General features: G+C 43.5%; 1 protein-coding gene across 1 annotated transcript in view; it reads left to right on the forward strand.

The window, feature by feature from the left end:
* GSR (glutathione-disulfide reductase) overlaps window positions 1–18,862 on the forward strand; it is a 33,420-nt gene extending 14,558 nt beyond the window's left edge. Inside the window, exons 5-13 of the mRNA XM_045821783.1 lie at window positions 2,230–2,377; window positions 2,710–2,764; window positions 4,764–4,863; window positions 9,171–9,257; window positions 10,309–10,467; window positions 12,593–12,704; window positions 14,683–14,814; window positions 15,597–15,730; window positions 17,906–18,862. Of these exons, the coding sequence (XP_045677739.1) occupies window positions 2,230–2,377; window positions 2,710–2,764; window positions 4,764–4,863; window positions 9,171–9,257; window positions 10,309–10,467; window positions 12,593–12,704; window positions 14,683–14,814; window positions 15,597–15,730; window positions 17,906–18,055 (1,077 nt within the window). The 3' untranslated portion in view covers window positions 18,056–18,862. The remainder of the gene's footprint in view (window positions 1–2,229; window positions 2,378–2,709; window positions 2,765–4,763; window positions 4,864–9,170; window positions 9,258–10,308; window positions 10,468–12,592; window positions 12,705–14,682; window positions 14,815–15,596; window positions 15,731–17,905) is intronic.
* Window positions 18,863–22,081: the final 3,219 nt, after the last annotated feature.

Here is a 22,081-nt window from a genome sequence, read left to right on the forward strand (position 1 = left end):
GTTTCTGATACTTCTTTTATGATCAACAATTTCGAGGTTGGCCTATGGAGAGAGCAGCCTCCGACTTGGTGGGCCAGTCTCTTTTCCACAGAGGCTGGGCAGTGTGTGCCCGAGTTGGGAGACCAGGTCTCATGTGATGGCTATACCCTCAGTAGGTCTGGCCTTCCGCTTAGATCCAGAAACCAAACACATAAGAGACTGATTATACCCGTTTAGTAATTAAAATCAGGAGCGTTATCTGGCTGGAAACCTGCAATTGTTATTTGCTCAGAGCAAAGAACATCCTTGGTGCCTAAATCTACTCAGGAGTGCAAATTATGGTTCAGAAGATTTTTTTTGTGTGTGTGAATGAACTCTCATACAAAAAGAAAACTGAGCAACGGCGGGTTTGTCTTTAGCAAATACACGCTATCCTTGGCTCTCCCGAGGTTTCTTCCGTCTTCGTGCTTAGGTGTCATTCCTCTCCCAGCCGGGACTGTGCCAGAGATGCCAACAGGCTGTGCACCATCGACTCTCTTTCTCCTGACAGTATGTATCTCAGCATCCTGCCTTTGCCTTTACGGTCTCACTCTGCAGTTTCTAAGATTTGAAGGTAGCTTAGGTTATATTTAGATCAGTAGATTCTCAATGATATCCAGGCCTCTGTAATCTCATTAGCAGATTGTTTGTAAGCGAGTTTTTGGTATAAGTTACTCCTACAAATGGCTAACCTTGTATATTATTTTAAGATTTTATTTATTCATTTTCAGTGAGAGGGAAAGAGAAGGAAATATCAATGTGTGGTTGCCTCTCTCACGCCCTGTACTGGAGACCTGGCCCGCAACCCAGGCATGTGCCCTGACTGGGAATTGAACTGGTGACCCTTTGGTTCGCAGCCCACACTCAGTCCACTGAGCTACACCGGCCAGGGCTAACCTCATGTGTTTTTATGTTGATTCTCATCCTTCATTGGGTTTCTCTTTGGATAGTGACATTTTCTGATCTTAATCCCCAATTCAAGGGGAAAATATTTGGGGGTCTTTGGTCCCTTACGCACTGATGACAAGATGTTTTAAATCTATTAGACATGAGTATAGAGATAACACTTTTTATACTAAAACACCTGCATCAAATTTTATTAAAAAGTGGAGTTAGGTAAGAATGCAAAAGAGATGGGCAAATCACTCGGGAAACAGCATGTTTAAATACCCACAAATCTTGGTGTGCTATAAAACTCAGTATGACTTTATGCGGAGGAAATTCTGAATAGGAAAGGAAATTTTCTATCAAATATCCTAGGAAATGAAAATAATGATTTCATCAGTTCTTCCCCCAAGCTATTATCTATATTATTGCCACTTGATCCATACCCCTTTTTGTCTAGCGCCCACAGGAAATCATTACATCCTGAAGGAAGGTTTTTCTGGAGGCTTGTGTTGTTTGGCATTGATCTTGGTTCAACCTGATTAAGCAGAGCACGGGCAGAGGAGGCCTGGAGGGGTGATTAGAAAAGAGGCAATAACTGAATTCAGAGCCAAGCACGTTCTGACATGTTAAAGCATTCTATTCTGTGAGCCTGCTTGTGTGACTCCATTATCCTTGTAAGTCAGCCACACTGGCGTACGTAGCATAGCTGGCAGACGCTTGCTGGCAATCTCCAGTCGCCAAATCGAAGGTACCCAAATCGAGGCCCTGGCACAGTAAGGGCAAGTGGGGGCCTGAGTTCTCAACATCCCTGGCACAGAACTCCAATGTCACGTCATTTTGTGGTATTCTTCCCATTTCGTTTAAGAAAGCAGAAACACTGCGTTTTCCTGCCTCAGTGGTGGTATTTCTCTTTTCCTGTAATACCTTGCCTTTGTCCATCCTTTGTCTTTCTCAGCCCTCTGTTCCTCCTGCAGGCAACATCATTCTTTACTGTGTTTTTCTTGCCAGTAAGAAAGGCTTCTTCACTCAACTCTTGGGGACAAAGATATAAACTTTTCCTTTGTGGGGGTGACTTGTATATATTTTTTTGGTCTCTGGGTTTTGGCACAATAGCACCTTTAATTTCTTCTCACTTTAACCCCCTTACCTAGCTATCAAGTAACAAAAGTTCTGTAGAAGCTCGAACATTGAGAGAAGCCTTGGCCTGAGCAAACCCCAAATCCAAATCTTCAGTAGAGAGATGGAAAATGCTGAGAAGCCGCAGGAAGTGTTTTCATGTGAGTCTGAAACACAGGCTCACGCCACGCATGGTTCCTTCTCCAGGCCAAGATAGAAATCATCCCTGGCTATGCAGCATTCACGGGCGATCCCAGGCCCACAGTGGAGGTCAACGGGAAAAAATACACCGCCCCTCACATCCTGATCGCAACAGGTGGCTCGCCCTCGCATCCGCAGGAGAGCGAGATCCCAGGTGAGCCTTCCCAAGGCAAATGCTTGTTCATGACCAACAGGAGGAGTTTATTAGAGCGTGGCAGAGAGCCCGCTGTGCTAGCTGAGAAAATTTTAGTTCCGCGGAGGAATTTGATAGCTATTTAGTCATCACTGCTCTTATTTTCAGAAAGGAAATAAAAATGTTGACCTAGGGAGGGCATGGTTGGCAGCCTCCCGAGTGAGGACTATAAAGAACTTGTCAGAACAGACAGCGTGATGGCTGGGAAAGTACTGGGTCTTGCATTAATTCTCAGGATTATTTTCCAAGACAAAGCCCAGTCTGTGTGATTGATACTGCATTCTCCTACACAGGTGCCAGCCTAGGAATAACCAGTGATGGGTTTTTTCAGCTGGAAGAGTTGCCTCGGTAAGCCGGCATCCCTGCCGAACTCAGTGTTTGTTCTCCCTCGGTCTCTCCTGCTGATGTTTCTCACCACCGCAGTCCCCCCCCGCCCCCACCCCCCATTATATGTAGGCATTTCCTGAATTCTGTCCTCCTGCCTCTTCTCTTTTATGCCTTTGGTCAGAGGCCATTGCAGAGTTTTTAGAACCAGAACCAAACACAGGTGGTTCTGAAGAAGTAATAGTAAAGCCCTAAAACTATCTTCTGTCTTCAACTTGATACAGCATCAATTCATAATGTGTCTCAAATAATTGATTCTTTTTTTAAAAAATTTTTATTTATTTATTTGAGAGAGAGAGAGAAGCATTGATATGGTGTTATTTATGCATTCATTGGTTGGTTCTTTTATGTGCCCTGGCCAGGGATCGAACCGCAACCGTGGTGTGTTGGGACAATGCTTTAACCAACTGGGCTACTCAGCCAGGGCCTGGCTCTGGTTTTCAGAACAACTAGTGCAGAGGGATCCCCGTAAATAAAAGCTCTGTCAATCTCACAGAAATAGATTTTCTGAAATGGTTCTTTATATGTATTTATCCAAATAACCTCAGTGAACCTCTGTCATGGGTTTTCTCTCTGTCAGAATACAGAGAGAAAAAAGATGATGAGGAAGTTTGTTTCTCCGATTTGAAGAAGCTGCCAATCAGAGGCTTTCCCGGTTGGAGGACCGGGAAAGTGAGGAAGGGAGGACCCTTCACAGGGGTGATGCCCAGGAACTGGAGCAGGGGCCCTTCCAGCCCAGGGACTTTTTGTCCTCCTGAGTAACACTCAGTCTGGAGTCAGTATTGCTCAATTCTGCTCCTCCCTTCCTGAGTGTTCCCAGTGCATCGGAGGCCTTAATCCTGTGCTTTTCTAAAGGCCTTCTTGGGGGATTACTGAAAATGCCTGGTGGCATGCCATCTCTCCCGGGTGCACGCCCATGTCTGCATTCCCTCTTGGGCGTGCATCTTTCCTTTCCTCTCCTAGACGCTAAGGGGCCCCATGAGACTTGCAACCAGGGGAGTGGTGGGCAGCGGCAGCTCGTCCCCAGCTCAGCCCCTGCACCTGTCTCCAAGGCCTCTTTCCTCTGACTTCCCACTGAGTCCAGTCAGCCCTGCCAAGGCTCCCTCCCGGAGCTTCTTCTGTCCTAAGCCCTTCCTTGTTTCACTGGCCCCAGTTTGAATAAACGTACTCTCAAAAAATAAAATTCTGGCCCACACCTTTCCTTTACTTCACCTGGAGCCAGAGTTAATACGAGGCAAGAGGGCGTCTCTGCCTTTCCACGGCTGCCGTGAAGATGCCCTGGTAAGACATGCAGACCAGGCAGTCTTTTGACTAAAAGAGCAGCAGTCTTTTTAGATTTCCTGCCTGCAGAGCATTAAACATGCTAGAGAATAGCCTTTCTTCCCTGGGATCCACCCTGTACTGTTTGATTTTCGGGTCAAATAATGCGACATGTGCAGTCATTACATATCTTCTTTAGACGGTATAAGTCAATCTAAACTTGCCCTTGAAGAGGTTTTATTTATTTATTTTTTAAGTTTACTTTTAGGGAGAGGGGAAGGGAAGGAGAGAGGGAGAGAAATATCAGTGTGTGGTTGTGTCTCACGCGCCCCCTACTGGGGACCTGGCCAGCAACCCAGGCATGTGCCCTGACTGGAAATCGAACCAGCGACCCTTTGGTACGCAGCCTGCACTCAGTCCACTGAGCTGTACCAGCCGGGGCTGTCCTTTGAGTATTTTGAAGTCATTTGTTAAACTTGCATTGCTAACAATAAATGCAGTTAAATGAATTCAGTCAAATCGTACCAATGTCAGTTTCTAAATTTTGACATTTGTACCACGGTTATGCAAGATGTTAACTTTCAGAAGAGCTGGGTGGAGGTGTACGGGCCATCTCTGTGCTAGCTTTTCAACGTCTCTGTACGTCTAAAAGCATTCCAAAATAAGTTCATTTAAGGACACTAGCCCTCTGCTCTCCCCGCAGCCGCAGCGTCATCGTCGGTGCAGGGTACATCGCCGTGGAGATCGCTGGGATCCTCTCGGCCCTGGGCTCCAGGACGTCCCTCATGATACGGCATGACAAGGTAGGCTCTGCCCTTCTGCCTCCTCTCTCCTTGAGGTTAATTTTTAAAAAAACGTACAGTGAGAATTTCCTCTCACGTTATCATTACATACTAGGGTGCAGAGCATGTGGAGATCAGCTGCTCTGTCCCACGTGGGGCTGCACAGAAGCCACAGGAGGGAAGCGTTAAGTCCTCCCCAGCTACCAGCTGCTGGTTGGTAATAATGCTTTTGACTTCATCAGACTGGCTGGTATCTTCTTCAAGAAATACTACATAGTGTCGTATGCCTTAATTAGGAGAAATGCAGGCTTAAATATGAATATTAGCTAAATTGAATAGATTATTATTTTAATTTACTATTCTGCAAATCAATTTCATGTGATCAGGCAGTGTTGGGTTATTAACACTCAGTCAACCAAGTCCTTTGCATTAAAAGGAAACATATCCAAAATAGTTACACACCCATGTTCATAGCTGCATTATTCACAATAGCCAATAGGTGGAAGCAAGTCAAGTGTCCATTGATGAATGAATGGATAAACATAATTGCTATATACATACCATGGAATATCGTTTAACCTTAAGGAGTGGCATTCAGCCGTGTTACAGTGCCAATGAACCTTGAGGACATGCTCAGTGAAATAAACCAGCCACACAGAGACAAATACTATATTACCCTACTTCTGTGAGGTATCTAGAGTAGTCAGACTCATAGAAACAGAAAGTAGAGTGGTGGCTGCCAGGGGCTGGGGGGAGGCAGAAATGGGGAGATGCTGTGTAATGGGGTGCAGAGTTTCAGTTGTTCAGGAGGGGTAGGCTCTGGAGGTCACACAACGATAGGAATATCCTTAACACTCTAGAACTGTATGCTTGGAAATGGTTAAGTTGGTAAATTACTGTTAAGCATTTTTTTACCACACAAAAGGCCAAGAGAGGTTCTGTGACTGCTGATTAGTGTGAGAGCTGAGAGTCAGCTAAGGTCTGAGAAGCCCCAGCCAGTATTTTCATCTGGGAAAATGCTGCCTCCATGTTTGCTGTTCACGAGGTGTTGTCTTGTGTGTGTTTTTGATCAATTGTGGCTCAGCACCAGTGGGTTGTGGTGCAATATCAGACCTTTCAGAGACCCGGTGTGGGGCAGTAATAGCTTGGGCAAGTCACTGAGTGCCTTTGAAGCAGGATTTGTCAGATCCCCGACCACGCAAATGCTATGATTCACATTCTTGATTATTTGAGCAGATGGAGGGAGAGGAGGAAAACTGATCATCCTGGTCAGTGTGTACTCTAAGCCTTAGAGTCTGCAGGGCTTTCTTTTTGTCTCTGAGACTTGTCATACAGTTAACCCTCAGAAGAATTAGGTCCCGAATAATGGTTTTCATAGGTAAATGTTATTTGGCATTGCCGGAGTATATCCAGAAAATCAGAAGGAAGAAGGAAGGCAGAGGGGAAGCTAGTCTGAATTTAAGGTATAAATAAGCAAATAAACTGCAGCGGTTTGTCAGTAGAGTGGTGGATTTCCTGTGTTTGGACAAGGGGCTTGTTTGCCAAGAGCCACATCTACTTGGGCCTCCTGCTCTTCCCCACGCCTGCATCCAGCTCGCTCTCCCTCTGCCCCCTGGCCCAGGGCACTCTCTGTCCCAGGGTACTCTGTCCCAGAACTAGCCTGTGACTAACTCATGACCCCACCTGCCCCTGCCTGGGGTGTGTTGTATGTGTGTTATCAGAAAGAAGTCTCTAGAGAAAGAAAGAGGATGTCTGTGAGAAAAGAAAAGTTACTAGACTGTAACAACTGTTATTTTAAAGACTAGTCTCCTGAGGGCAGTGATGGAAGCCATCGTAATGAACATTGAAATCCAACTGGAAATAACACTGAGAATCTTGAAAAAAGAACAAAAATCCTGGCAGCGAAAACTTAGATGAATTATTATGTCAATTCTCTTTCTTATTTCAGTGATGTTATACTCTAGCATTCATGTGGCTCCCAATTAACTCAAGGTTCTATGATGCTCATATTCAGGGAACTTCCTAAGGGCAAGCGAAGAACAGCTATTTCAGCATCTTAAGTGAAAATTAACAAATGATAGTGATACTTATCTTTGGGGATATTAGATACTAAAAACATTGCCTATTCATGTAGGTGCCAAGTGCTTTTTAAATCTCACAGTTCTACTTAAACTATCTGTTAATCTAGCCCAGGTCACTGTATTCTATAGGTTAATTATATACCTAAGGTTGTTCCCTTATTACCAGTTTTACTCATCTTTAATTGTGTCTTCTTTTGTTTGCAAGAGGCCTGATCACATCTCATTAGATCCATTGCCTTCTTTAATTAGCTTAGCTGGCTACTACATCTACCACAGTACCAATTCCTTGATCTCCCCAGTGACTGTTAGCATTTTGAGGATGCACACCTCAAGAAGAGTCAGGATAGACTTTTGCCAATAATGTGTAGGAAAAATGTGGGTTTTTCCATTTTCTTTCCAAAAACCTGCCTTCCCCACTGAGTATCACCTTCCATCACCCCTGTCATCATATCACCAGGGTCATTATCACCACCACCACCAAATCCTCCATCACTGTATTCCGTGGCATATTGATCTACTGCTGTGATTTGCCAGGCCTGAGCATCCATCTAAGCACATACTCCGCCCTCATAAAAGTAATCTCATCAAACATGCCCCATTTCCCAGAAGGAGTTGAACCCTCTCTAGCCAATTCCCTACCTGTAAGCTGGTCCCATCTCCTTATATTTGTATGGACTTTTCTACTTAAGGTGCTTTCCCTTCCCAAATCAAGATCCAGTGCAAATAACACATTCCCCATGAAGTTTTTCCTGTTCTCTTCTGTATCATTTCTGTCTCTTGCAGACCACTATATCTGTACATCTTTTAAGTTAATTATTAGCCTGTCTTTTATTCGGATGTTTTATGTCTTCCACATAGTAGAGCTTGATAAATATTTGTTAATGGAATGAATGATCAGTAATTATAGTGTTGACCTCGGTTTAGCTTGCAGAGTTACATGTCTCCCTCCTGCACTGGGAAAGGCACAGAGGTGTCCATATGTGAGTACAGCCCACCTGACAGGCCGTCGCTGCGTGTCTGCTCACTTCCATGAGAGCATTCAGACAAAGACTAAGTGCAGGATGCCTGTGAAAAAGGTGCAGTGTGCGAGTACTGCTGTAGCAGCAGTGCTAAAGACTGTGGAAATGCCTTGGAAGATATAACTTACCAGCTGCCCTGAACTTGGCAGTCTGAACTCAATTCAGAAAAAATAAAGTCCATAGATATGGAGAGGAGATTAATGAGCCTTGGTTCTAGGAATATGAAGAAGTCCCATGCCTTTACTCCCCAGTTAGTGACACTATACACTCATCTGACAGTTGTGGCAAGAGAGTGGTTTCTATACCTTTGTTCTCCTGTGTTCTCTCTCCCTTCCCAGGACTTACAGCCCTGCAAAGGGTAATGGAGCAGAGCCGTCGGTCATGGGCACACAGGGGTCAGTTCTTAGTGGTCCCAGGGTCTTTGCACTGCCGTCAAGATTATGCGACCAAAGAAACAAGTGCATAATGTCGTGGAGAGAACTTGATCTGAAGAATCAGATTGAGCTCATTTTCAGTCCTGGCTGTACTACTTTCTAAGAGTCACTCCATTTCTTGGAGTCTCAGCTTTCTCATCTGAAAAAAAAAAATGAGGATGACATTGCCTACCCCATGCGATCATTAGAAGGATTTGAGGATGAGTACATAGATGGATAGAGAGATAGACATTCTCTAGAACAACACCTATCATATCAGGAAAAAAAAGACAATGTTCTAACTTTGTCAGGAACTTTTAATAGGAATGGAATTCATATTTACCAAATTTAAATCCCTAAAATAGTTTGAGATTTTAAACAGTAAGACTAGCATTAAACAAAATCTTCAAAATGATTGTATTGCGTTTTCTTCCTGGATAAGGAGATTTTACATCCTCTCAGAGGGAAAGCTGGCCTTGGAATACTGAAAAGAGAAAGAATTTCTGGTCTCTAGACTCAGGGAAGAGAGAAACAAGCTTGGGAGGAGAGGGCATGGTGAAGGTAGTGGAGGCCTGAAGGTTGCCTCTCTATTTAAGTCTAAAACAGGAGGTGGTGAAGTCGGATGTAACACAGACACTGGTGGGGATGTGGGGAAATAGATTCATGAAAGCTGCACTCCCAATATGGCCATCAATGAGGAAGGAGATAAGAGGGAGGATGATACTGAAGTTTCCCTGCCAGGTTCGCAGCCTATCTTCCATCAAGGCTTTTTCCTTTCCCACCACCATCCTTCCGCTGCCTCTGTTTGTATACAGGTGCTTAGAACTTTTGATTCGATGATCAGTTCCAACTGCACTGAAGAGCTGGACAATGCTGGCGTAGAGGTCCTGAAGCACTCGCAGGTATGGCCGGCCCAGGGCATGCGAACGGCCCTGAGTCGTCTCTCTGCCATGAGTCACACTTTGTGCTTTTGGCCTCACCCTCTGAGTTTTATAAATGCAGACTCTTTGTCTGCCCTTGCCAATGTATTCCTTTCTAGAGTATGACCAGCTCTTTTCTTCATTTTAAGCTGCTATATTTCTCATTAATGTATTAATGAAATCAAGTCATAAAAGATTAGAATAATCTAGGAGTTGACTTTAGTTAGAACTAAAACTTTAATTGTTATACATAGATGCTTTATTGAACATCCTTATTTTTCAGGTTTATATTTATTTTTTTCAGGAAATATTATGAAATCTATTTTTAAGCCACACCCTTTTGGGATTTGCAGAATTACAAAGTGCTTTACCTCTCAGGGAATCACCCAAGTTTCAGAATTTTCCTGGAGTATTAACCTTGTGAAAGTGCTTCTTTTTCCTCATAGATTTGCCCTTTCACCATAGGCCATGGCCAGTGCCATAAAAAATGTGAACGTGCCTTGTGAATGTGAAAGCACTAGGTTGGTGGTGGGGTCAACATCAGAATCATTGGGGACCTCCACTAAACTGTGCGTGGGCTCCGCTCTCCTGACCTAGTTCTTACCCCGCCCCGCCCAATTCTGGTTAAAAATGTCCCGGGAGAAGCAATGACTGTACAGTACGCAAAGTTTCTTAGTGATACTTTTCGTCTTCCTTACACTCCAGTTGCACTCCGCTTAGATTTATGAGTTAAAATCTTATCATGGTTTTTAAAGGCACAGTTTAGGGTACTTTGTTTTAAGCTGAAGTATTAGGAGGGTGGCGTGAGCTGCCGTTTCTGGCCGTTGGCTGGGTGATTTGGGGCAGCCGAGAAACCGTCTTGGCTCCCAGGAGTCTAGTGTTGGTGGCTTCGGGGCAGAAGTAAACGCATCCGCACGTAGGATTCACGCATAGGATTCAGTGGGGACTTTTTCAATGTTAAGAATTGTAGTTTCCTCTTTGCTTTCCTTTCTTCCTCCCTCCCCCTGCAATTAACACATTTATTTGCCAATAGGTCAAGGAAGTTAAGAAGACTTCTTCGGGCTTGGAGCTCTGCGTGGTTACTTCAGTTCCTGGTAGGAAACCCACCTTCACCACGATTCAAGATGTTGACTGCCTGCTCTGGGCCATTGGGCGGGACCCAAATTCCGGGGGCCTGAATTTAAACAAAGTGGTAAGCTGATTTAGTCTGCCCAAAATATCCTGAAACCTCTCAGTTGCCCTGTGTTCCCCCACAACTCATCCAAATTCCCCAAACTTTGGTGGGCTCTATTGGATTTTTTTCCTCTTTATTCCTTGCATCTAGTTTGTAATCAAACCCCATTGCTGCTCCTTTGAACTTAAAAGATTTTCTTTTCTGAGTCTTCATCCTGGATCAGGTCCCTGACACCTCTAATCTAGATTGTCTAGCAGTTTCCTGACAGTCTCTTGCACGCTGATTTCCCTTTTACTATACTTGTCTCTTTAAAGCCCTGCCATATTCCTTGTTGTCTGCAGTGCTAACCCTGATAGCTGGGTGTGTAAATCGTCTGGACGTTGTGGCACTTGGGGATGGGAGTAGATGTGTAGCTGATCTACCAGTGCTATAATCAGCATTTTTATTTGTGCTTTGAAATCTTGAAGGAAAGTCTAGTAGAGAGTAGCTTGGGGTGTGGGTCCCAGAGTTTGGCCCAATTTTGAACCTTAGTTCTATTATCTACCAGTTGCATGACCTTACTAGGCAAACAGCATAATTACTCTTAAGTTGAATTGCTTCACATAAATAGGGGAATGATAATAGTACTTGCCTCACTGGGTTATAGAGGAGAGTAAATGAGAAAGTACATGCAAAGTGATTCACTAAGGTTCCGGCTTACGGTATGAACTCAATAAATGTTCGCCAGCTGCTGTTGATGGTTGTGACAATGGTGATTTCTTTGAAATGCTATACTACTCTACTAGTAATGATAGATACTTTATATGCTTGAGGGTTACACATTTGATGGAGCCTTTGGAGAAGCATCTAATATTTTGACTTATGTTCTAATATTACAATCTGTTATAATGTAGAGTCCTTTTTCATTTTTATATCTTTTAGCATTAAAAAATAAAATATTCAGGGAGACGGTTTACTTGTTTTGAAGCTTATCATTCAATGAAATTTAGTAAAACTGTTTTCATAGTAACAAAACCAGTCACTCAGCTTTTTACCCTTCAAGAAATATTTTGCCTTTGTACAAATATAGGCATTAGCAGGTCCAATTTCCAGCTATATTTGCTGAACTTTTCTTAGAAAGAGGCCAAGTTTTTAATCTCATTCAATGTTAAGATATATTTTGCAGTGCACATTGAATGATTCCTATGTGTAGGTTTTGCCAACATGCCACTAATGTATTTAATCTCCCAGCAACTCGGAGGTGTAAGGATGAGGAAACCAGGAGCACAGAGAGAATGAATAACTCACGCTGGAAACTCTGTGGAGCCGGGAGGCTATCTGTATTACTTGCCACTGCATCCACGCTGACGAGGTTAATGCCTCATTTGTGCTAGAAGTTCAAATGTTCATTGACAAATAGGTGGTTATACAAGATCTCGTAGCTAGTGAATGGCAGAGCTGGGACTTGAACCCAGCTCTGTCTGGCTTCTAAGGTAATAAATACACTCTTACCCGCTACGCTTCCTACTTCCTGCTTCTGCTTCATCTTCACTTCACACCCGCGGGTACATTCAGGTAGGATCTAGAAAGCCCCAACAAGATAAGCATGACGCATCTTAGAGCAAAAATTCAGCTTGATATGTAGGGGAAAAGTTTTGTTTTAAGGAAATAGCAGTATGTGTTCGAGTACAGTGCAAAATTTGCTTGGATTTTAAGGCTAAACTGGTACGGTTCAAACACATCTGGTTCTGATGACTGTTTTGGGCTGTAACCCTCTAAGTGTGACTCAGTCTACTTCAGGAGGACTGAGTGCTTCGGTGGAAGAAGGGGAAAACGTGTCCTAAATGGATTACATGGGGATGGCCAATACCATGTCTGGGAGCTGAGTGATTCCTTCTCATCTTGCCTGGCCATTTGAGTTGAACATTGCAAAGTCAGACCCTGTTGAAAGACCTCAAAATTGGATAAATATTTCCCTTTTAAATTAAGCAAAAGCTATGAAACTTGCTGCTTCACTAAGATTTTTTTTCATCCGGGGGTTGAGCCATGTGGTTCTTAGAGATTCAGCCCAAAGAGGTGCCTAAAATGAGGTAGACCCAGAGATTTGATCTTCCACTTTTGTAGAGAGGCCAAATATTTACATGGTGTCCCTTCACAATTTTAGGGGATTCAGACTGACGGCAAAGGTCACATCCTCGTGGACGAATTCCAGAATACTAACGTAAAAGGCATCTACGCAGTTGGGGACGTATGTGGAAAGGCTCTTCTCACTCCAGGTGACATTTCTTCTCTTCTTGGGTGAGGGAGGCTCTGTGTGTCATGTAAGACGGTTTGGCAGTTCACAGTCAAATCAGCTTAAGCAAAGTTAAAAGGCTGAGCATCTTTATGTCATTAACATGAGGAAAATGTATTGAAACAGATGTTGGTTGGGTGCCTGACATTTTCTGAAGAGTACTCATTCTTACTTTAAAAGCGCTTAGTGAAGACAGAAGTTCTCACATAGATGATATGGTCACCCTCTGAGGAGCGCTGTGAGTTGGAATCTGAGTTGTATGTGGTTGACAGTGGAAGGAAGTACTTTAGTGTGGGATTCTTTTTTTTTATTGTTTTTTTTTAAGATTTTATTTATTTATTTTTAGAGAGGGAAGGGAGGGAGAAAGGGAAAGAGAGAAACAGTGTGCGGTTGCTGGGGGCCGTGGCCTGCAACCCAGGCATGTGCTCTGACTGGGAATCGAACCTGTGATGCTTTGGTTCGCAGCCCACACTCAATCCACTGAGCTATGCCAGCCAGGGCTAGTGTGGGATTCTTATATGATGTTTAGTCTTGACACAACCAAGACTGACCCTGTCCTCTGAACCCCAGACCTCAGCCTACTTCCCAAGTTCACAGGCCCCTGCTCAAGTTCCTTGTCCCACTTCTCTCTGTTACGAACACCACTCCAGGTGCTTTCCCTCCACACCCCTCTGGGACTGCACCAGCCATTCCAGAATGGCCCTGGGTCTGACCTCAGAATGGAAACTCCCCCAGTTACACCCCCACAACCTTTTAGCATGTTTAGGAAGTTGTCTTAACAAAAAGCAAAATAACAGTTAAAGCTTAAAAAACTTTAAAACATAATGTTAACAGCCCTGGCTGGTGTGGCTCAGTTGGTAGGAGCGTCATCCTATAAACTAAAAGTTGATGGGTTCGATTCCCAGTGAGGGCATGTGCCTAGTCTGCAGGTTCGGTCCCTGGTCAGGGTGCATGCGAGAGGCAAGCAATCGATGTTTCTCTCTCACATCGATGTTTCTCTTCCTCCCTTCCCCTGTCTCTAAAATCAATAAGCACATCCTCGGGTAAGGATGTAAAATATGAAATGAAAACAATCTATAACAATTGAAAAGTGTGTCAAAGTAAAGAAATTTCTTACATATCCTACTGATATCTTATTTGGGGAGGCGAAGGAAAACCTGTCAATTTAAATCAATACAATTAATAACTGATGCTTTTACTGAACTTAGGCATTAATTCTAAAAGACTTAGGAATAAAAGCAGGCTAAGGAGGATAAACTTTTAAAAAATATAAGAAATAAAAAATAATTTAAACATTAAAATATTTGTGTGAAGTAAGTATGGTTACAGAGTAGAACTGAAGATGCTTGAAACTAATACAGTTTGCTCCATAAATATTGAATCAAAAAGCTAATCTCATTAAGTAGGTAGCTGCCAGATTGATTGGGAACTTGTAAATGTTTAAATTTCTCCTTTCTTTCTTTTTTTATTTTTAAGATTTTTATTTATTTACTTTTAGAGAACAGGGAGAAGGGGGATATAGAGAAGGAGAGGAACATCATTGTACGATTGGTTGCCACCAGCCTGGGACCTGGCCCACAACCCAGGCATGTGCCCCTGCTGGGGATCGAACCTGCAGTCTTTCAGTTCAGAGGCTGGTGCTCAGTCCACTGAGCCATACAAGCCAGAGCTCACTCTTTCTTTTTCTTTTCTTTCTTTCTTTCTTTCTTTCTTTCTTTCTTTCTTTCTTTCTTTCTTTCTTTCTTTCTTTCTTTCTTTCGATATACTAGAATAAGCTGTTAGTTTTGAATTGTTAACTAAGGCATTGATATGTCTTCATTATATTGAACTAGGTAGTATAACGAAAATTGGTGTAAAACTTTGTCAGAACTAGCATGTTAAGCCACATGGCTAGATGGTTACAACTCTGCTGTGTTAAAATGCGCAATAAGCTAACCACTGGTTTAAAAATATCTTTGCAGTCGCCATAGCTGCTGGCCGAAAACTTGCCCATAGACTTTTTGAATGCAAAGAAGATTCCAAATTAGACTATGACAATATCCCCACGGTGGTCTTTAGCCACCCCCCTATTGGCACAGTGGGACTCACAGAAGGTAGGTATTTAAAAACAAAGATCAACTATGGTTTCCTTCCTCCCATCCCCAGGTTAAAACTGGGTGTCTGTCAGCTGCCTAACTCTGTCTCAGCCCTGAAGTTACACTCCTTCTTGGCTAGCCTCTTGTTGCCCCCGTTCTCGTTTCCTTGCCAACCACCACCCCTTTGAGAGCATAGTTCCTTTCCCCCACACCACCCTGTCTGTCTCTTGGACTTTTTTTTGGCTTGTTTATTTGCACTAATTTCAAATTTAAAGAAATGTTACAAAAATAGTGCAGAGGCCTCCTGTATACCCTGAACATTTTCACGTGATCACTTTCTTTCTGCACGCATGTGCGCGTGCGCTCACACTCACACCCACACCTCAGGCACTGTCCCTAAGCACGAGGCCATCCCTCACAGAAGCACAGTGCCGTTTTCCAGTGAGACCATTTAAATGGAAACAATATGATCTCAACTTTAGACTCCATTCAGATGTTGCCAGTCATCTCAAATCAGGACATTTTTAACATTTTTTCCTCCCAAGTGCAGTATTCAGTCCAGGATGATACACGGCATTTAGTTTTTATAACTCTTTGGTCTCTGTTAATTTAGAGACAGAGTTCCTCAGTCTCTTATCTTTCATGACATCAGCATTTATTTTGTAGACTATCGCTCACTGTGGCTTTGTTTGGTACTCATAATTTGATTAGGTCATCTATTGTATTTCTTGCTCTCTGATAGATCAGTGGAATTGTTCTGTTTTTGAATTCATAGATGCTTTTTCCCCTGTGCATTGTAGATGAGGCCATGCGTAAATATGGAAAAGAAAACGTGAAGATCTATTCCACCACCTTTACGCCAATGTATCATGCAGTTACCACAAGGAAAACAAAATGTGTGATGAAAATGGTTTGTGCTAACAAGGAGGAGAAGGTATGGGGGACACCCAGTAAGCTAAAGAGGGACTTCAGGGTTGGCAGGGATGGGGCATTTTGGTGGGGCTGGGAGGGAGGAGACCGAGTAGCTGAGCCTTCTCTGCTTCTGCTGGGGCAGTCCCACTTTCACCTGCCTGTCTGCACAGTGAGGTCCTTCATAACATTTCATGTATTAGGAAGGTTCCATTGCAAACATTAGGGGAAAGGTCAAAAACCACAAACAGCTCTCTGTCATCAACCAATAGGCCCGAGTAGATAGGAAACTCAGAAATGGTGTTAAGTGTGAGCATTCAATGCCAGATAAATTTAATACAATCAGTCAGTGAAGCAGAGGAAGATTAGCCAGTAAAGTGATCTATTTTGGGTTTACCTCTTGAGGAGGTAAACTGTTTCCCAAGTGGCTGCCCTTTGCCATCCCCCTCAGCCATGTGTGAGGGTCCCAGTGTCGCCACAGCTGGACGACACCTGTTACACTTATTTCTTCTAGCCATCGTAGTGGATGTGAAGTGGTATCTTATTGTGATTTTGGTATGAATAGGAGCAGGTTGGGTTTTTTTTTTTAAGATTTTATTTTTTTATTTTTAGAGAGAGGGGGAGGAGAAAGAGAGGGAGAGAAACATCAATGTGTGGCTGCCTATGACATGCTCCCCACTGGGGACCTAGCTCACAACCCAGACATGTGCTCTGACTGGGAACCAAACAGGTGACCCCTTGGTCTGCAGCCCACGCTCAATCCACTGAGCTACACCAACCAGGGCGGAACAGGTTTTTCTTAAACAGAATTTTTGAAGTCTAGGTTTTGTTTTGGTATTAAGTCAGTCTAGTGGGCTTTTCTACAAATTGAATTAAATATTGAAATGCCACTTAGCAGTATGCCTTGTGAACATGCTTCCATGAGGGGAAGTGGCTTAATTGAAGATTCAGATGTATTTTTCCAACTTCTGTTATCAAAAAGAGCACAGTCTGTATTCGATTCAGTGGCCCCATACTGCAAAAGCCACAAGACAGAGTCCCTGGTCTTATAGAAGTCAGCTTCCCTGAGGACTGGCAGGCGCAGAGAATCAGAGCGAAGAGAAGAAGGGAGGTGGGTTGGCAGCAAAACACGGGTCGCTGTTTCTTGACCCTGAATGTTCCTCATTAGCCTAAGCGTTCCAGAGTTGAATCAGCTGGGCCCCTCCTTATCTCTAAATATCAGCTATTTCTTCATACCGTTTATCGTTCATTTGTCTGATAAACATTACCTGACAGTCTAATAAAGACTGAGAACTGGGGGATATAAAGAGGAATGACATGACGTTCCTGCCATCCTCAGAAATTGTGGTTCAGATCATAATACGTTTCTAAAAATCTGGCTTTTTAATACATAGATAATACATGATTTGGAATCTGTTTTGCTTTAAATTGAGATATACTTTTTTTCATTGTGAAAAGCACATGATGTAAAATTTACCATCCTCACCATTTTTAAGTGTACCATTCACTAATCTTAAGTATATTCTTGATATGTTTTTAAACAAACTGTTTTTGTGGCTGAATTTTATGTTCTCTTTTTCAATGGACTTTTACCCTAAAACTGTTTGCTGAGGGTGAACGTTAACTCATAGCTTTAAAGCGCAGCGAGAAACCACTGGGAAATGGAGTCGGAACAAACGCCCCTTCACGGTCCTTCGTGCAGTCGTCCAGCAGGTGCAGGCTGGGCACCTCCGTGGGCCTTTGTGTCACTTGGCCATAGGGATAGGGTGGGGAGCAAAAGCAGACAGGGCCCCCTTCATCTGGAGACTCGAGTCTGATGGGAAAGACGGGCTGCAGCTCTCCGGTCCCCGAATAAATAAGTAAAACGTTGCAGTTGTGATAGAACCACGGTGGAAAAATACTAGTAGTGAGAGACCACATGATCATCAAACTCTAGGGAAGGAGTGTGTAGCTCTCTGAAGAGCAAATGGGCTTTCACCCTGAAAAGAGGAAAGGAGAGATGTTCGGACAGCGTTTGTGCAGAGATGAGAGCATGGTGAGTACTCAGGACCGAAGGAAAGCCAGCGAGGCCAAGAGCCTGAGGCAGGGCCCTGGAGGGCTGTTGAGGCAGGACCACGCAGGGCCTGGTGGGCTGTGTCATCAGAGTCCTAGTGTTTTAGAGGTTTCTAAATGGTAGGTGTCCTTCTCCTTTGTTTCCCAGGTGGTTGGGATCCACATGCAAGGAATCGGGTGTGATGAAATGCTGCAGGGTTTTGCTGTAGCAGTGAAAATGGGAGCCACAAAAGCCGACTTTGACAACACGGTTGCCATTCACCCTACCTCTTCGGAAGAACTGGTCACACTTCGCTGAGAACTCAGAGACTCCTGTGGCTAGAAGTTGGACCAGCAGACCTTCTGAAATGAACCAAATAATCACATTTCCTTAAACTGTTTCCATTTAAGGTATTTCTTTACTGTAATCAGGATCTTCCGATAGTGGAAATTTTCAGTAAGTAATAGAATTTGTTTACGTAATTGGAAATTTTGTTTTGTTATCCAAGATTGATTTTCAGTCAATCACTTCTCACGATAATTAATATTTTGAAGTTTTTTCGGTAACAGCTCTGTGTTAGCTGGTTGTTGTGTTTCTGTTTCAGCCTCATCCCAAGGGTAGAAGTATATGAACTACAATTAAGTGAATGTACTTGAAGGAATGTAGCTTGCCACTCTTCATAGAGGAAGGTGAACAGCAACTGTTCACGTGTAGATAACGCAAGTGCCCAGAACCTTTTGTTGTTGTTTTTGAAGCCAGTCCTGTGCCCTGCACGTTACAAAGCAGCTTCAAGGGCGTGACCTTTCTCCACAAACAGCACAAGAGGCCTTTCTCCCGTATTTTATTCTTTTAAATGATGAAAAATTCTTTGTTGCTTTCATGAGATGAAGTACACCAAACTTGGGAAAGATTTCAGGAGGCTGGTCACCTGAGCGAGGGACATTTTAGAGGTGGTGCAAGAAGGAAAAGGCCTTACACTTCCAAAGTCCCTTCCTCTGCCAAGAGTTTCTATTTCTAGTTCAGTGGAAGATTTCAGTTTTTGTATGTGCTCTTGTCATTTTATTTTTTTCTGAAAACAGTTTCCAAAACTTGAAAATAAAATCACATACTTCTCTTCTTATAAAATTTGTTGTTATGAATGTATGGGTCGCAGTTCATTTCCTAAGAGCATTTCACGTTGGAGGATCAGATGGCAACACCGAGCTACTGCCTTCAGAGGCCGAGAGCCTCATGGGCGGGGGGGGGGCAGGGGGGAGCGAGATTGCACTTTCATAACAAAGAGACCAGAGGTATAAGAAAATCATTTCAGTTGAGTTGGAAGAACAGCCTAGAAATCACAGCACTTTATTTCTGTCAGCCTTCTCCAGCTAGGTAAGTTAGATTTTCCCATGACCTTCATTAGCGATGCAGTGCCACCGACTTCTTTCATTAAGCTTTTACTGAATGCCCTTCTAGCTGGCGGTGGCCAGGTTTGCTGCCCTGACTTCAGCTAGGTCCAATGTCAGCGAAATTACCCCATTAGTAACTGGGTTATGTGGTGATTGCAGCGGGAAAATAGGGTCTAAAAACCTGGTCATGGACAGGCTGACACAACCACCCCCACCCCCATCCCTTGTATGCACCAGCCTGAAACATCGTGGGCCGAGGTTCAGGGCTTCACAGACCTGGTGGTTTTCTCACAGCACATAGGCCCCAAACTTCGGATGTGGCTCCGTAAAGAAAGGGGGAGGGCCCAGTGGTCACGTCTACTCTAACCATGTAATTTTGTTTGGTCTCAGGTATCCTTTGCACTTCCTGTATAATAAACCGACGTGAAAGGAATCTTTTCCAAGTCGTACACTCTGTTCTCACCAGTCCTCAAATTGGTTCAGCTGTGAGGTGATCTGGCAACAGACTGCGTCACATCAGGCGCTGGACAAACTCAGAGTGTACAGGGCAACACCTGCCACACTGTGGGTGCCCAGTAGGTGGTTATTGCAGGAAATACTTGGTACTTGCTCCAAGTAACCATATAGTCTAGAATAAGAGCTAAAGTCCTACACAAATTAAAATAACTATAATTGAAAATAATGTGTTAAGCCAGGATGACCACATGATGTGTTGACTAAAGCAGGACACTTTTGGGAGTGAAACAGGACACAATTAATTGGAACAAAAGGCATACATTTTTACTTTTGCAGAAAACTGGGACAGTGTTACCTCTCTCATTAGAGAGGTGGAATTATGCAAGTTCAGAGGAGGCAGAAAGTGCCATTTTGCTGTGAAAATTGAAGAAGACTTTGAGTAAGAAAGGTTATGTAGGAGTTGAAAGTTGAGGACGGTGAAGGAGGAGGTTAGGGCACGTGGAAGGTACGTGAGACAGAGTTGGGCGAAGTGTTCGTGGGAAATGAGTTCATTCAATGTGGCTGGAGCACAAGTGTGCATGTTGCTTTGTTGGGAATGTCCTTCCCCACTTGTTTACCTGATGATCCGGTTTTGCAGAGCAAACTACCTGAAAACTTACGGGCTTAAAGCAGCAAACACGTTATGATCTGTATCTCACAATTCTGTGGGTTAGAATTGAAGCAAAACTCAAGGAAGCAAGGAAGGATGGCTCTTCTGTTGGTGCTGACAAAGACCATTTGGGAATATTCACCTGGCAGATGGACTTGTCTAGAAGGTCAAAGACGTAGTCATTTATATGTCACACTTAGGCAAGGATGACTGGAAGGCTGGCCTCAGCTGAGACTGTCAACCAGCGTGTCTACGTGTACCCTATCCAGCACTTTGGTCTCAGGGTGATGGACTTGGGTGGTATAGTGAAGTTCAAGGCTCTCAGAGATGGTTCCAAGATTCCCAGGCAGGTGCTGTGAGCCTTATGACCTAGCCTCAGAGGTTCTAGAACATCACTTCTGCCACATGTTATTGGTTAAGCAAGTCACTAAGGCCAGCCCAGATTTAAGCAGAAGTTAATGGGAATTTGTTTCTCCGTGGGAGGATTTGTAAGTAAAGAATTTGTGGTCATCTTTATTTTGTTTAAGATTCTATTTATTTATTTTTAGTGAGAGGGGAAGGGTGAGAGAAAAAGTAGAAGAGAAACTTAAAAGTAGAAGAGAAACATTGCTTGGCTGGCTCTCAAACAAACACACCCCAAATGGGGGCCAAACAACCCAGGCATGTGCCCTGACCGGGAATCGAACCATCAACCTTTTGCTTTGCAGGCTGAGCCACACCTGTCAGGGCACAAATTTGTGGCCATCTTTAATCACACACATCTGGAGATCTCATTTTACAAGAGTTGACTAAACCCACCTTTGTGAAGACTTCTTTAATGGTTTTATATTCCATGTTGCCATTAACACTTTGTCAAATAATAGGTAACACTACATGTTTACCCTGTGTATGTCATTTTATACTTCATGTCAACAACTTCTGTTCTCTATGTTGAGTTTCACAGTATCATTTCTGTATGCCATGCAGCAACTTCGCCTACAAGAGAGCAGAGGTGTGTTACTGTGTAATTTTTCACGCTAATATCTATAGTACAAAAGAGCCAACATTTTAGTCCTTTACATTTTTGAAAAATGAGTGGGCATGACTTTCAGGTCTTCAAGTCTCTTCCTTTTAATGAATCTGATCGGGATGCAGACAAAGAGCTGTTGGAGGAGGGTGTAGAAAGTGGTTTCCATCGTGCCCTGCTCTGAAAAATACTGTTTTATTGCCATTGTCTTTCATACAATTCTTTAGCATGTTAATTCTTCAGTAAGGACCAGTCAATATCTTAAAGGTAAGAATGATTTTTATGATATGTTAAGTGCTATTTAGTGTGTTAGGGGACAGTGTTAAAAGGTCAAAAGTGTTGGATGGTAGCACTGGGGTTATGTCTAGTTTTTATATACATTTTTATGGCCACAATTCCCCTTTTAAGTTATCTGTGAGTTGTAGTAGCCAACAGTTGTTTTTCTGGCTGTTCAGCATTCAGACTCTGAGTTGGGGGACTTTCAAACTTATGAGCCTTGGGAGGAGACAAAGCTCATCTTCCCCCATAGAATCCAAAAATATCAGATGTATGCTTTTTCAGGGTCCCTTGTAGCTAGGGACAAGACACATGACAGGCTTAGCCAAGCCGAGGGACCCTCCCCTGACTACTCAGAAACCAGTGATGCAGAGAAACAGGGATGAGAGAATCCATTCTCGTGGCTATGGCAACATCAAGGGTTGCCAAGCCTGGCAGTAAAACCAGTGCCTCCCATGTCCGTTTCTAGCTATGGTGACTCGAACTCCACTGCAGCTGTGGTCACCTCACTGGCCCATTTCTGAGTCATGGTTTTGGTTCTCAAATAACATCATTGCACTCAACGTTAT

This window comes from Phyllostomus hastatus, unplaced genomic scaffold (assembly GCF_019186645.2).
Source record: "Phyllostomus hastatus isolate PE091 unplaced genomic scaffold, TTU_PhHast_1.1 phas_scaffold_46, whole genome shotgun sequence".
Taxonomy (NCBI): domain Eukaryota; kingdom Metazoa; phylum Chordata; class Mammalia; order Chiroptera; family Phyllostomidae; genus Phyllostomus; species Phyllostomus hastatus.